Below are 16,479 nucleotides of genomic sequence, written 5' to 3'. Positions count from 1 at the left end.
AAGAAGTACTAACAATCTCCAGCAACAAAAAGATACTGTACTTCCATACTGGAAGAGCAAGGATACGTTGCAGATGTAGTGCTATAAAGTTCTTCAAAAACATCCAGGATCTCTGCAACGCCTGACCTACACGTCAAAGTGGGACCGCTCTGACTATGTCATTTAAGGTTTGGATACTTTTTTTTAAAAGTGCTATGGGATATGGGTGAAGGCTCTAGCATGGAAGTAGTTATACCACTATAAAGGTGTGTCATAGTTCAGCCCATCCTGGGGTGCCTTCCAGTGTCAGGCCATGGGTCAACAGGTAAGCCTGCCTCAGTTTCCCATTCAGTGATTCCCATAAGTAGTCCACAAATGATTTCCTAGTATAAACCATGACAAGAGTTCCATGACTATAATCCAGAATTCCCCAGCATAGTCCAAACAATATAGTCCATTTTCAAGTCTCAACAGGCCATCAAAACACCAAGTACTGCCCTGGCTTGTTTCACCATACCTCACCCCCAGGCTTCAGCCCTCTCTGGCCCTCTGGCTTCAGCTCTTTGGCTCAAAGAACAAGGGCCGCCCAGAGGGGGTGGGGATGTGGGGCAATTTGCCCCGGGCCCTGCAGGGGCCCCAGGAGCCCTGGCCCGGCAGCGGTCCGAGTCTTCGATGGTGGGGGGCCTTTCATTGCTGCCAAAGACGCGGAGTGACTGAAGGGCCGCCAAAATGCCGCCGAAGACCTGGACCGCCGCTGGGTGAGTACAAGCACTGCAGCTCCCCCACTTTGCCTCAGACCCCCTGAATCCTCTGGGCACCCCCTGGTTTCCTGACAATTCCTCTCTTTCCAGAAAGAGCATACAGAGATCACTCTGCTGTATGCAGTTTCCCCAGAGATCCCTTTAAGATCTCCGGCAGCAATCACCTGACTGGTCTTCTCTGTTGTCAGGATCTCTCATATGTGGCCAACAGGGCCGTCCTTAGGATTTATGGGGCCCTACGCAGTATTATTAAACTGGTGCCCCTGTGCTGGATGGCAGCCCACGCTCACAGCCTGGTGGGGGAGGGGGAGGAGGGACTTGACAGCAAAGGATAATGAGATGCCCAGCCTGCCTCATGGTGGCGGAGAGTCACAGTTCCCTGCAGAGACTTCCATGCCCTCTCCCTCATGCAGAATGGACATGAAGAAAGTACCTAATTAAAAGCACTAAAATTTGGGAATAAAAAATGTCAGTCACAGATTTTTTGATATGCCCTGAAGTTTGTCAGAGATTTATTTGCAAAAACTTCATAGTAAGGGTGAGTCAGCTGTCCTGCTGAATACAACATTACATATAATGGAATACATGATGCAGCTCTTCTCTGTTTTACATTTTCTTATTCAGTATTTCTAAGTTGAATTTATATTTTAAATGTACTCAAATCTTAAGCCAGCATTCCAGATTATTACATATTTAACTCACTGAAACAAAGACATTCTTTTAAATTAATCAGAGAGGTTAGTGTGTTCATAACAATGTTCATTGCTTTTAGAAAAAGGGAACAGTAATTTACTTTGTGTGATCTCCATAACAAGAGACATGGTTATGAAATTTCACCAACTTTAAAAAAATATGTTTCCAAAGATTTTAGGTATAATAAGGATTTTGTCTTACTAAGGTACTGATTTTGCTGGAGGGTTCTTTTAAAACTAGTTCGTCGGATAGTCAGAAGTAAAGAAAGGGAAACTCTTTGTCCAGCTATCTGGAAGGGAAGGACTGTTGTCCCTTTAAGGGCTCTCTTCAGTGGGGAGTGGGGCGAGAGGTGGTGAAGGGGTGGACAGAAAGGACAGGAAGACTTGGAAGCACTTTTTTTTTAACTATAGTAATTAAAATGTGTATTTTAGATAAGGGAGGTCTTTTGAAGGATTTATTTAAAAAACTGTATGTCTGAAGATCCACGCATTTAAGGCTAAAGATGATTGTGCATCTAAAACTCTATGCAAGCATTTTTTAGAAATGTGATTTTATAATCTTCACCAGCTCACTAATGAAATAATTTTAAAGCAAATTTTAAACTAAGGTCCTGTAGACTGACATGTTCTGTGTAAATATTACATTAATGCACAACTGTTTTTGTCAGTAAAGTCAGAAACTGACAGTATAAAAATTTATTTGGGCATAAGCTTTCATGGACATCGGATGAAATGGGTTCTAGTCCACAAAAGCTTATGCCCAAATAATTTGTTAGTCTTTGAGGTGACACAAGGACTCGTCCTTGTTTTTGCTGATACAGACTAACAGGACTACCACTCTGAAACCTGTCAGTATATACCTTGGGGTTGGCAAATGCCTGTTAAATGGCTTTCTTACCCCTTGAATGTCTCTTTAACAGTTTCAATGTTGTGCTAATAGGTCTGGCAGGCTGGAGGTTTTTTCACTTTTAATTACTAGATTCCCTCCCAAGGAAGACTCACCAGGCTAGAGCAGCCATCTGTGGGAGCCTGCAGGAAGGGTCAGAACAGGGATAGGAAAACAAGAGGGTGGGCACTAAGACCCAGTGGTGCCCCAAATTTTCAGGTGCCCTACGCAGCTGCCTATGTTGTCTATGCCTAAGGACGGCCTTGGTGGCCAAGGTGCCTTCTCTTGAAACCCAATTAAGGAGGCATCTGACAAGTCATGGGTGCAATGGATCCCACTCCCTCTTAAAAGTTCCAGTCAACCTGTGACAGGGGTGTGATCCCTGAAGATACTTAGGGGCTTAAGTCCCATTTTTAGGCACATAAGTCTCTTTTTAGGCACCACTGTGTTCTGTAAAACTCCCATTCTGCTGCCATCTAATCCTGTAGATGCCTAAATTCACTCAGCACCGAAGACTGCAGCATCACTCTGGACACCAAGGCACCGATCTCCCACCTAAGCATGAGCACTGCTGCCTCACTCTTGGCATCCAGGCACGAATCTCCTGCCTAAGCCCCAGAGTGATTAAAACACTGGGGAAGATAGGTGTTTGGCCACCTAACTTGTGTGCAGGACCCAATCTGGTAGGCGTGCTCAGAAGCTGCGTACTAGGTTGGGCTTCTCAGGTAAACTCATACAGAACAGCTGGGGAGGAGTTATATTTTTGCGTTGAAGCAAGGTTTTTCAGAGTATATGTGTGATCTGATCCATCATGTGATCTACATCTTGCATGGTGTCTTTCTTTTGTGAAGGTGATTTTTGAATGTGTCAAGAACACCCTACCAGAGAAGCAGACTGCAATAACACTTCATACAACTAAATAGAGCATTTCCAGTCCAATCACACCTTAATCTCTTTCTCTGAGTATTTTACCTGCAGAGAGTATGTCTGTCCCTTCTGTGTTCAGAATGTTGGACTTTACATGGATCTGACTCTTTGTCTTGACTAAGAAAAGTAGTCAAGTTTAGGCCAAGCTTAGGTATTACATATTTATGAAGTTTGACCTAAACTCAACCACTCTTCCTAGTGAAGACAAAACCTAGGCATGCTGGGAGGGCTACCTAGATTGAAATGCTCCAGGAGAGGTCATGGTTATTGTATAACACCTCAGGAGAGTGTCCCTGAGGTACATATGTAGTCATCCAGCATGCTTCCAGTTTCAGAAGCTCAGCTGGCTTCTTCACTCTTTAATGATTAAAAAAAAAAGGTAGCCACTAGGGACTGTCCCTGAAAGCAGAGCCATTCCCAGGATTCAGGCACATGTTTACCTTAACATACTTGAGATTTTGTTCATTTATGTTAATTAAGAGAAAAGTGTGGGGATGAAGGACAAGAATCAGTTACAATTTTCTGGAGAGGTGAGACAGCATTAATATCTTTTGTGCTGAAGGGATTGTAGCTAACTTTTTTCTCAAGCCTGGTAAAATATGCAGAAAAGAAAATAGGTTCCCAAACCTGATTCCAAATGAACAGATGTTTCACAATGAGGTGAGCAACATGAGTCACCATAGGTTTTTGGAAGATGAAGCTCAAGAATCCTGCTTGGGCAGTCTCAGGATTGCATAATAGTGTTGGTTTCAGTGACTTTTGGCATACACTCGGTGAAATGTTATAAAAACCGCGTGCAACACTTTAATGAAATCATGTCAATACAACTTTTTCTATCTTTGACAAAAAATATGGAAATTAAATTGTATTTACATTAAAAATACTTTAAAGGTGACCAGAAAAAGGGCTTGTGCCCCCCCCCTTTTTTTTGCCTTTTATTAGATACAAGAGAGGCCTAAAGTGTGTTTTTTACATTAAAAAGGCAGATTTAAAAAAAAACAGATTTTGTCCATCTTGGAAAGCTTACAAAAGTCTACAGACACCTACAGAATTAGCAGATTTATGACATCAACAAGCAAAATGTGATTAGTTGTCAGCAAATCTTTTTAAACAGTCTCTTAACTATGTAACTAATACATTTTGGGGAGAAAGCTCTCTTTGTTAACAATTCAACATCTCCACCTCTTCAATTAAGAACCAAGAAAGTTCTCAATATACATTTCCAAGCACTGCCACAAATAAGTCCTCAAGAAATTCAGGGAAGACCGGACTTGATTTTTTGTATTGGTATAGTTTAAAAATCTAACCAAAACCACACCAAATCCTAAAAACTAAACATATTTTTTCCTGACCTTGTGTATAAATCATAATGAATCAAAAAAGGACACAACCCTACAGATTACCTATAAAGATTTGACATTTTTTAGAAAAACTAAAAAATTCTGATTTAAATGTGATGTGTGACATAATCAATTTGTTTGCAATACATAGAGGTAATGGACAGTAAATTCCCAGTCCTTAAGGGCTTTTCTACACACAAAACCCTACTAGTATATTTAAAAGCAGTACAACCCTTCCAGTGTGGGCACAGTTATAGCCTCTATACCTGTAAACTGAGAGGAGATAGCTATATTGATAAGGCACTTTTTATACTGTTATAGCTCCAGCCAGACTAGACATTGTACTGATTTAATTATTTTGGTAAAAAACTACACCTCTACTCAAACTAGTTGAACTGGTACAACAACCCTGTATAGACCAGAAACTTGCACCATATTAAGTATACAACACTATTCAGCCACCTGTTACAGTGGCCCTTTAGCAGAAAGTTTAGGTTTCATAGTCATTACATAGCATGATGAGGGTGGGATTTCAATTTTAATAATAATATTGACCCCACTCCTGCAACTGAATCTGTGCAGGCAGACGCCTACACCCATGAAGAGCTCCACTGACAGCCTACCTAGATTTGACTTCAGGATGTGCCCATATTGTCTCAGGACACGATCATTAAGAATACTGAAAATTTGGTAGTTTTTATTATACTCTTCTTCACCAAAAAATGAGTAGCACAACATAAGACACTTCATGAAACGTTAAACAATTTTCAATTGGCATGTAATAGAGATGAATTTGGATGGGCTGTCAGAAAAACAGGGGAATTGATACAATCGAGTTATGTAATGAAATGTGAATGCCGAATAATTATGTTAGAATAATTGATTGACCCTTTTGTTTTAAAAACAAGCTCAGACTTTAGATGAAAAATAAAAGATTAAAGCATTTGATTTACCTATAAATGACACACTTTCATAATGTGACATAATGACATTAATCTGATATGAAGCGCATCACTGAACAAAACATTAGACTGGCAACTGCAAGTCTCCCAAGTAATATTTCATGAGCAGCCCACAGAACATACAAAAAGGAGGGATGGACACTGAAGCTCTTGTAGGAGGGTGCAAGAGTATACTTCTCTGCCTATATTTTGCCTATTCCCTTGTCCCTCAAGTCTTCACATCTTCCTGAACCCCTACTACACCTCCAAATGCTTCCCTGCACAGCATATACACCTCTCATCCCCCCCCCAATTCTCTCACCCATCCATCACATGGCCAAGCCCTCCTCCCAAGCATACACCCTTCACACCCTCACCCCTACTCCCTCATCCCCTCCATCATATGGCCAGTCCGACCCTCCCAAACACACACCCCACATTCACTTACCACTAATCCCTCCATCACATGGCCAGTCCCTCCCACTCAGGACACACCCCTCACCCCTCCATCCAAGTTCCCTCAGGACACACCCCCAGCCTCACTTCCCAACTCCCTCAGCGCCTCCATCACCAGCCAAATCTCCCCAGATCCATGGCCTGCCCCGTCTCCTCCTTCCCCCGCCACTTCCCCGGAAGCTCCCGCTCCCACCTGGCCTCGGCTCCCTCCTGTCGACGCAGCTGCGGGCGCTGACCCGGCCCCCGCCGCTCCCGTCTCTAAGCGGTTCCTCCGCTGACTCAGCGGCGCTCGTGCCCCGGTGACCCCGGCGTGTCAGGGCGCTTCCTCCTCCCCGCCCCCGCGGTACCTTCCCGGCGGACGCTGCCTCGGCCGCCGCTGCAGGAGGGACCGGCCCGGCGCGCGGAGCTCACCATGAAGCGGGGCTACGAGGTGACCCGCAACCCGCATCTCAACAAGGTACCGGGCAGGTGGGCGGGGCGGGCTGCTGCTGAGGATGGGCCCGGGGGGGGGGGGGGGCTGGTTAGTCCCCGCCGCCCCCAGCTCTGGGCGCGTAACTGGGGGACGTTTCTCCATGGGCGCCTCCCCAGTCCCTCGGACCCGCTGCTCCGCCGGGGCGCCGGCACCTGTCACACCACAGCGGCGGGAGGCGGGAGCTGAACCTGATCCCACCTCCAGCCCGGGTCCTCGCTGCCGTGGGGGGCACCGGCCTGGTTGGATGCCGGCAGGGTGGGGGCGGAGGCGGTTGTCTTGTAGACTCAGCACTTGGCAACAAATTCTGATACTTCCAAGTTCCTGCGGATCAGCTGATGCTTCCTCTGCCTTAGATAACGCCACTGCCGCCCGGGAGACTCTTAATATAGACTCAGTTCCCTGCCCCTTTATGAACCTGTGCAAGTCACTTCGTCTCCCTATGCCTCAGTTTACCCATTGAGCAAATGAGGCTATTGCTACATAATAGCATTGCCATCAAGCAGAGCAGACATATTTTTGGCAGACAGGGTAGGAAGCACCCATCCCAGCCAGGTGCTGAAAAAAGTAGATGCTGGTAGAGAGTTCAGATACTGATATGATACTGACATGCTCCCCTACAAATTCTTTGTTCCAACATACACCTCTACCCTGATATAACACGGTAAGATTTTTTTGGCTCCCAAGGACAGTGTTGTAGGTGAAACTGCATTATACTGAAGTTGCTTTGTTCTGCAGGAGCGTGCAGCCCCCCCCCAGCACTGCTTTACTGCATTATATCTGAATTCGTGTTATAACTGGTTGCTTTATATCAGGATAGAGGTGTAATTATTTTCCTAGCACTGTGGTTCTGCTCCTATGCTTGGTTCAGGAGACATCAGTGAGGAAATGTAAGTTCCTTTGCCACCTATCACAATTGCATACTGTTCCCTTTGCTTACCCCCATCAAATGCTGAAGTCGGTTTTGACTTTTGATAGATGACAAGGAAAAGGATATTTAACTTTTGTATGAGCACATTGTTTCTCATTTTTTGCTTTTCCTTTTGTGAATGTATTTGTTCTAATAAACATTTGTGCAATTCAACTCAAAAGTACTTTATTGGCATGACAAGCGGTGGTGTTGGTCCATCTTGGATACTAAGATTCCACATATTTTCTGTTGTGAATCTAAATCTACAGAGTCTTGAGTGAGGTATTTTGGGATCAGCTGAAATGAAAGGTGATTAAACAAACAAACCAATGTAAAGAATGATGATAAAGGACTTCAAATGTTCCCCAAATGAAATAGAGTAACAACATTCATGTAAAAAATCTTAATAACCAAGACAAACACCCCCTCACTTTAAGAATGCTATAATTCTAGTAAAAGCAGCAAAGAATCCTGTGGCACCTTATAGACTAACAGACGTTTTGGAGCATGAGCTTTCGTGGGTGAATACCCACTTCCTCAGATGCATGTGGAGCATGAGCTTTCGTGGGTGAATACCCACTTCCTCAGATGCATGTCAATAATTCTAGTACGAACTCTAAAATGCCTCTGGTAGAGGCCACTTTTAGGCAAAACAACACCATCCCTTTTCGGACCCCAGTTTCAGTCAACCCTGAATGAAGAGGACCTCTTTGGCTTTTCGGGGCTAGGCAGGATTTCTATTGGGTTTTCTGGCTGAAACTCTTTACTGTGAATGAAGATTTGTGTTATACACGTGCAATAACATTTTCAGATGAGTAGTAAAATTTTCTAAAAAAAGACTCTCCCAAGGGAGGGGATTCTACAACCTATGTGGCTATATAGATGATTATTAGTGGAGGGGAGAAGAGCAAATGGAGAATTTGTGGGACACTGTCAAAAATGTTGCCAGTTGTGGTAATGGTTTATTATGTAATTGTGGCTGCATAAGACATAATGGCCTGAGACTACCAACTGCTACCAGGAGGACTGTTTAACAGACAGCCAATATTATAGGGTTGAACTTTAAATGATAATAATAATAAAAAGTTAGTGGCTCTAAAGTACAAAGGAACATATGCAGGAACTTTTCCTGCAAACCAAGAGGCCCTCGCTGAGGTCTGAAATTAACTGATAGTCTTTACACTAAATTTGATACTTTGTGTGAATCAGAAGTATACAATATAGCTATATCCATTTATACAAACAGTTACATAGTTTGCCCTACATTCAGTTTCTTAATTTTTATATTTTATTAGAAAGTTATGAATGACTCTTATTTACTAGGTCAGTTTTTTACTTGTGATTTGTGTCAAGCTGCATTTGGATGGAAATTGGACTTAAAACACACAAACAAAGCATTTTAAAATTGTTCTTTATTAGTTTTTTTCCACATTTAAGTTAAATAAAACTAAGTTTATCAAAACACACTTTGCATTTAAAACTGATTTATTTAACAAAGGAAATATCTGTGATTAGTGATTTGAATGGACTGTTTCTGGTCACCATGGCCCAGATCAACAAAAAGAGACTTAAGTGCCTAAACCCCAGTTTTAGGTGCCTATGTCTGAGATTTAGGCACTACTCTGATCCACATATGCCCCGTTTGGCTGCCACCTAACCCTGTAGGGTTTTAAACTCCCTCAGCGCCTAAATTTCCTCAGTAAAAGTTCTCTTGGTGCCTGTATTTCCACCTCTGGGCATGTGCACTGCAGTCTTGCTCTAGGCATTCGGACACCTATCTGATGCCTAAGCCCCAAGGTAGTCCACAAACTGGGGGTAGATAGACGGAACAGTATCTCTCTTGCCATTTTTGCAGCCCCAAGCGCGTGCCCCCCCCCCCCCAAAAAAAAGCCGCTCGGACTGCTGCTAGAACTGCTGACGCAATACAAAAGAAAAAAAGTTGCCCAGATTGTGCCACCCCAAGAATGGACAGAATGCCACCCCAGGCATGTGCTTCCTCCACTGGTTCCTGGAGCTGGCCCCTGACCACCCCCAGGACCCCTGCCCCTATCCAATCTCCCCTGCTCCCCACCCCCTGACAGCTTTCCTGTAGCCCTCTATCCAACCCTCCCTACTCTCTCCACCCCACGTTACCTGTGGGATGGGGGAAAGGGGTTCTCAGTCCTTCTCTGTGCGTTTCCCCTGCTCGTTTGGCTGCTCTCCCTGGCAGTCGGGCAGGGCTTGCTCCCTGTCTGGGCTTGGCTGCTGGGAACAGGGGCCAAGCATGCTGGGAGTGGAGGGGAGCCCTGGCTTGCTCTGCCTCTGGCCTGGCAGCAGGGCCCAGGTCCCTTGACCACCCCCCTGCAACACCCCCTCCTCCACCTAGAACTCCCCCTGCTCCCTGCCCCCTGACCACGCTGCCCTGGAGCACCAGGTCTGGCAGCGCTATAGCCATGCTGCCTGGCTGGAGCTGCTGCCCAAGTGCTGGGGGAACTGCGACTGTGAGGGAGAAGGAGAGGGGCCAGGGGCCAGCCTTCACCCTGCTCACTACACTGCCTGCCGGGAAGTTGGCTAGCTCCTCTGCAAGCATGTCCTGACCCTGCTCCCTGGCAGGAGCTCGGGGACCAGAGGGAAGGGTACTGTTGGCCGGATGTGGTCTGCAGACAGTAGTTTGCCCCCCTCTGATATAATGGTCAAGAAAGTAAAAAGACAAATGAGGAAAAAATATTCAAAATCTTCACACTAGCCACAAAACCTGAAATAGTCCTGATTTTGGGAGCTAGTGGTTAAGCACAGTTTTAGGATTCCAATTTACAAGAAAATGCAGCATAACAATTCTATTCATAAGATCTAAACAGATTGAATTTAACTGCTGGGAGATTAAAAGATGACTTTCCAAACTTGTGGACATCCCGTGAGTTAATCAATAATAAGTTTAGAGATTTCTTGGGTCTCTAGGGTTTACAAATGTATTTGAAAAATTGTTTTATTAATGGTCTAAAACACAAGGTAATTCTTTGATCAGTACAAAGATTTTTCCACTCACAGATTGATTAATAGGGTTGCAGATATAATTCCATAAGAATTCACCTCTTACATTTTTATTCAAGATGACTTCATTTCAGCCAAACCCAAGTATTGTACTTCCCTTTTCTCCCTTCTACACCTCAGGCAGTGGAAAGAGAATTTGTTTGCACAATCTGGACCTGGAGAAAATACGCTGCATTTTTTTTAATGTGGAAAAAAAATCTTAAAGCTTCAAAGTATGCACCTGGTTGAAGTCTATATTTTAACAACCCTAAAACCAATAACACATCAAATGTGACCAAGAAGCTTTCCCAGGAGATCCTTGTTCATGTCTTGGGCGGAAAAGAATAGAGTTTCTTATGTACAGTTAGAACAGCCATAGTACATAGCCATAAATCCATTTGTTTATGAAACATAGACTCATAGACTTTAAGGTCAGAAGGGACCATTCTGATCATCTAGTCTGACCTCCTGCACAATGCAGGCCACAGAATCTCACCCACCCATTTCTGGAACAAACCCCTAAACTACGTCCGAATTACTGAAGTCCTCAAATCGTGGTTTAAAGGCCTCAAGGTGCAGAGAAGCCTCCAGCAAGTGACCCGTGCCCCACTCTGTAGTGGAAGGTGAAAAACCTCCAGGGCCTTTGCCAATCTGCTCTGGAGGAAAATTCCTTCCCGGCCCTAAATATGGCGATCGGCTAAATCCTGAGCATGTGAGCAAGACTCACCAGCCAGCACCCAGGAAAGAATTCTCTGTAGTAACTCAGACCCCACCCCATCTAACATTCCATCACAGACCACTGGGCATACTTACCTGCTGATAATCAAAGATCAATTGCCAAAATTAGGCTATCCGATCATACCATCCCTTCCATAAACTTATCAAGCTTAGTCTTGAAGCCAGATATGTCTTTTGTCCCCCACTACTCCCCTTGAAAGGCTGTTGCAGAACTTCACTCCTCTAATTATGCAGTGGATATATTTTATCATCTCTTGTCTTTCATTATTTTGATCTAAAAATTCCTAGGTGCTTGTGTGTCACAGCAGTATCATATGTGTTGGTGTATGTTCCCATATGCGATAGACTGCATTTTGCCTTAACTGTACATAGGTTTTCTGATAAGAGTAGAACATTCACGAATCCAGAAAAAATAACCTCCCCTAAAACAAAGTACATTATATGTATACAAATATAATAAATTCTATACTCTATATTATTGGGCTTTGGAATATGTCGTCTGTAGAATGCTTCACAATGTATTGAGGTATGCTAAGAGAAAACAGAATCTTGTATTACATAGAAGTCTACACAACAACATTCTTTAGATTGGTGGATGCTTTCTTTATGAAAAAGCAAATATACAGTCTGTTACCACTTTTGCTTAGCAGCATTCTTTAGCACTGTACTGCTACTCTTAAAGGTGAATGTGATGTTTAAAGATGACCTTTGTTCTGTCTGTGGAACCTAGTATTGAACATTGACTTGTTGTAAGCCCTGAAGCCTTCAGCATTTTAAATTCTGAAGTTCTCCAAACTGTAATGTAATGTGATACACCTCAAACCTCCATTGCATCTTACATCCAGGGCACCAAGCTGGTACAACTGCATCTAATTCACAAATTCCACTCAGGAAAGATGTGGACATCAGTGTGCTTCAGTGAAGAGCAAATGGAAATCCATAAGGTTGACTGGAAAGTCTGGAAGGCCACTAAGTTGTTGAAGGAAGCGTGTGTGTGTGTGAGAGAATACATGGAATGAGAAGCCTCCAATAACAAAAAATGCTGACCTAACTCCTCTTGGTTTCAAAACACTCTGTAGCGAAAAGTGCTCTGTTTCTTCTGCTGCTAAATTCTTCTTCATCCTTTGTTTTATTTGGGTAACAAAAACATTGTCAACTCTGGGCAATGTTAAGGTTGGTATCTCAATTTCTCTTTTAAAAAATCTTGCAATGCAAGATTATTTCCATATGTTTCATTGAAATTTGGTTTAGAATATCTCATTAATGCTGTACAGAAGGATTTTAAATAAGAAATGGAAAAAACTGAAAACATACCTTGAATTCAGATTTTAATAAGTTACTTTTGAAAGACAGATAGGTATCTTGCATGTGCAATCTTTGGTGGATGTAAAATGTATAAGATGACTGTTTTTTTTTTGGTAGTTTCTGTGGCTTTCTAAAATTTGTTGTTTTCATTTTAAATTGTATTGCACTATAATCATGAACAGGTACAGTATTATAGTTTCATTTATATATGTTCTACAGTTAGTATTTTTGTACACTTTTTAATATATAGATCCTCTTGGCATTTGTCAAGGTTCCTGCCCCACTCTGAACTTTAGGGTACAAATGTGGGGACCAGCATTTGTGGACACTTGTAAGCTTAATTACTAGCTTAGGTCTGGTAACTCTGCCACCATCCAGAAATTTCAGTGTCTGGATCACTTCTTGTCCCCCCCCCACCCAAAACCTTCCCCTCCCTGAGCAGCCTTGAGAGGCTTCACCAATTCCCTGGTGAACACAGATCCCAACCCCTTGGATCGTAAAACAAGGAGAAATTAATCATCCCCCTTCCTTTCCCCCCACCAATCCCTGGTGAGTCCAGATCCAATCCCCTTGGATCTTAAAACGAGGAAAAATCAATCAGGTTCTTAAAAAAAAAGCTTTTAATTAAAGAAAGAAAAGTAAAAAAAATCATCTCTGTAAAATCAGGATGGAAAATACTTTACAGGGTAATCAGATTCCTATAGCCCAGAGGAACCCCCTCTAGCCTTAGGTTCAAAGTTACAGCAAGCAGAGGTAAAATCTTCTCAGCAAAAAAAAGGGACATTTACAGGTTGAGAAAACAAAAATAAGACTAATCCGCCTTGCCTGGCTATTACTTGCAATTTTGAAACATGAGAGACTGATTCAGAAAGATTTGGAGAGCCTGGACTGACGTCTGGTCCCTCTTAGTCCCAAGAGCGAACAACCCCCAAAACAAAGAACACAAACAAAGACTTCCCTCCACCAAGATTTTGAAAGTGTCTTGTCCCCTCATTGGTCCTCTAGTCAGGTGTCAGCCAGGTTTACTGAACTTCTTAACCCTTTACAGGTAAAAGAGACGTTAACCCTTAACTATCTGTTTATGACAGTATTAAATACTTAAATAGAATCAACTTTGCACAGTGCCTCCTGATAGATTAGCGAAAAGATATAGTTTCTGTTTCAGGGAATTTTTGTGGTCTAAATGTTGCTTTGGGATCCACCAGCTTGTGTCCCTGAACTGTGTAGAAACCGATTGACTTCAGTGGGACTGCCACAGCGAATTATAACACCTTCTTTGCTGGCTTATCAGTGCTCAGTGTGCAGGGTTGGCTCCGACCGACCCTTTCTCTCCTTACTCACTTCCTGATCTTCTGCTTCAAAGGAGCTGAGGAGTTGGTGCATAGCATTGGTTGGCTCCCAGGCATCCCACCGCAAGGTCTGGGTAATCCATGTGGTAATTGGAGTTAGGATCAGGGTCAGTGGGTCCACTGGATGATTGAATTGCTAAAGGAGCACTCAAGAAAGAGAAGGCCATTGCAGAAAAGCTAAATGAATTCTTTGCATTGGTCTTCATTGCAGAGGATGTGAGGAATCCCCACACCCGACCCATTCTTTTTAGGTGACAAATCTGAGGAACTTTCCCAGATTGAGGTGTTAATAGAGGAGGTTTTGTAACAAATTGATAATTTAAATAATAATAAGTCATCAGGATCAGATGGCGTTTTCCCAAGAGTTCTGAGGAACTCAGATACTAACTGTGGTATGTAGCATATCACTTAAATCAGCCTCTGCATGAGATGACTGGAAGATAGCTAATGTAATGCCTATTTTTAAAAAGACTTCAAAGGTGAACCTGGCAATTACAGACCGATAAGCCTAACTTCATGTGGTGTTTAGATGTTGTTAGAACTGGAAGCACTGGCTGTTGGGAGTCTGAAAGGACAGGAAACAGGAAGGAGGGGGGAGGAGTTGAGGCAGAGTGAGAGCTAGAGAAGGTGCAGCAGCAGATTGGTAAAGAGTTTTCCACTTTATAAAAATAAAGTCCTGTTGAAGGGTGTTAGTATCTTGTCTGGTTGATAGAACACTTCACTACCAGGTAAACTGGTTGAAACTATAGTAAAGAACAAAATTAACAGACATGTAGATAAAAATGATAAGTTGGGGACTGTTGTCAGTAGTTACCGGTATGGCGCTCTGCTCTTGTTCGATGATAACAGTCGGCTGCGTGCGTGTTCCCTCTGTGTGCTGCCCCAGTTCTGTGCAGATGGCTGACACAGCAGACACTGAGCGACCACAGACGCTAGTAAGGTACGAAGGAACCTGAGCCAGGTTTATTGTCAAATGAAGCACAGTAGTAGCTTCCTGTAGACTCTACAAGACCTACTATGAATTTGTGCCCCCTGGCAATGGACCAGCTCAGTCAGTGGTGGGACTTTCCACTGCCCCCTAGACCAGCCAAAGATGTACACTCCGGGACCTACTTTTATACAGTTACAGGACAGATTACTCTTCCCTACTGATGTATTGAGGTATAACCCCTTATCTCATTAGTGTGCTGTCTCCCTTTTGATCATGTTGTTTCAAACATATCTATCCATCATGCTGTCCTTTTAACCCTGTCTTTAAGATGCCCCTGCCTGTTCCTCATGATCTGTGTGGAATGTTCTGATGCCATCTTAGCACAAGTTCCTCTTATTAGCACTTATGTGTGGATGCACCTGCTTCTAGCAGTCTTCTTCTTGCCAACTTCTGTGAGTGGGGCCTGCCTCTGGCTCACAGCCCAGCCTTTGCTTAGCAATGCCTGGAAGTACTTTGGTTCAGGCTTCAGGCCTCAAATTGGGCCTCTGACACAAGAGTTTGTGTTTCAGGGCCTTATCTTACTACAGGGACCAGTCAAAATGGCTTTTGTAAAGTGCAATCACGCCTTACCAATCTATTAGAATTCTTTGAGGGGAGTCATCAAACGTGGACAAAGGTATCCAGTATGCCACTGTCTTCACTTGGTTTGAGTCCATGGTCTTCTAACTCAGAGGTAGGCAGCGTATGCAACACATGTATATACTTGGCACTCCTAAATACTTGTCAGTCTTATACTCCTATTCTACTTGTATCTATTCATCACACTTCTGTTGTATATGAAATAGCCTATGAGTTCATCATAGCAATAACACATTTAAATGATAAAATGAACTAATTGGCTACAGAGGGTTTCTGAAAATGCACCTGCAGAAATTCTGTCTCAGGGCATTGAACTATGCACTACATACAGTGCAAAATTAGGTGACAGTCTCATCACATCTGAATGACCTTTTGTGGGCAGGAAGATACAAGCATGCTGAAAGCCAATCCAGTTTTCACTCTAGACCCTTATATACTTGCTGTGGAAGCAAGCATCCTTGGAAGATGATAAACTACAAAAAACTCATATTATGCATCCTTTTAGTTCATTTTGACATCTCTGTCAGGGTGTGACTTAAACCAAAAAATTCCTTACAAATATGGCCATAGGGGATCAGATCAGTGGTTTGAGTCCAGTATCCTGTCTGGCAAGTGACCAGTACCAGCTGCATTGGAAAGAAAGTTTAAAAAAAACAAGTAACGAGCAATTATGGTACTTGGAGATTTCCTCTACTACCTCCTGTTAGAGATTGGCTTTATGACATGAGAGTTTATATGCCTTCCATACCAGGGAGTAACAAGAGGACAAAGTTTCTCTGTGGCAATAGAAATAATGTCCGTGGTCGAGAGAAACTGCTGTCAAAAACAGTTCACGTAAAGGACAAAGAAAATAGGAGAGCTGAGGTCCCTTTAGTCCTCCACTGTCTTAGGAGGCATTTTGGACTTTCTAGACAGCCAGAGATCCCACTTTATTCCTGCAGAAAACATTAGACCTCTTGAAGTAAGGACTCTTTTTCATTCAGATCAGGAACACCTACAGTTTAACAGCCTAAGCATTGGAAGAGATGTAGTTCGCCGTGGATTCTTCATTAACTCGTGGTACAGTGTGCTATCCACATGGAACTCAACCACAATGTTTCATTTGTTGATCTGGTTGAATTTACATTTCTAGTGTGAGGGGAAACAA

The 16,479-nt window shown here is 43.2% G+C and overlaps 1 protein-coding gene across 1 annotated transcript in view; it reads left to right on the top strand.

The window, feature by feature from the left end:
• Window positions 1-6,086: 6,086 nt before the first annotated feature.
• ME1 (malic enzyme 1) overlaps window positions 6,087-16,479 on the top strand; it is a 353,342-nt gene continuing 342,949 nt past the window's right edge. Inside the window, exon 1 of the mRNA XM_030555825.1 lies at window positions 6,087-6,439. Coding sequence (XP_030411685.1) covers window positions 6,395-6,439 — 45 coding nt within the window. The 5' untranslated portion in view covers window positions 6,087-6,394. The remainder of the gene's footprint in view (window positions 6,440-16,479) is intronic.

The sequence above is a fragment of the Gopherus evgoodei genome, chromosome 3, assembly GCF_007399415.2.
Source record: "Gopherus evgoodei ecotype Sinaloan lineage chromosome 3, rGopEvg1_v1.p, whole genome shotgun sequence".
Classification (NCBI taxonomy): Eukaryota; Metazoa; Chordata; order Testudines; family Testudinidae; genus Gopherus; species Gopherus evgoodei.
Note: the sequence above shows the minus strand (reverse complement) of the source record. Positions and strands in the feature narration are given on the sequence as shown.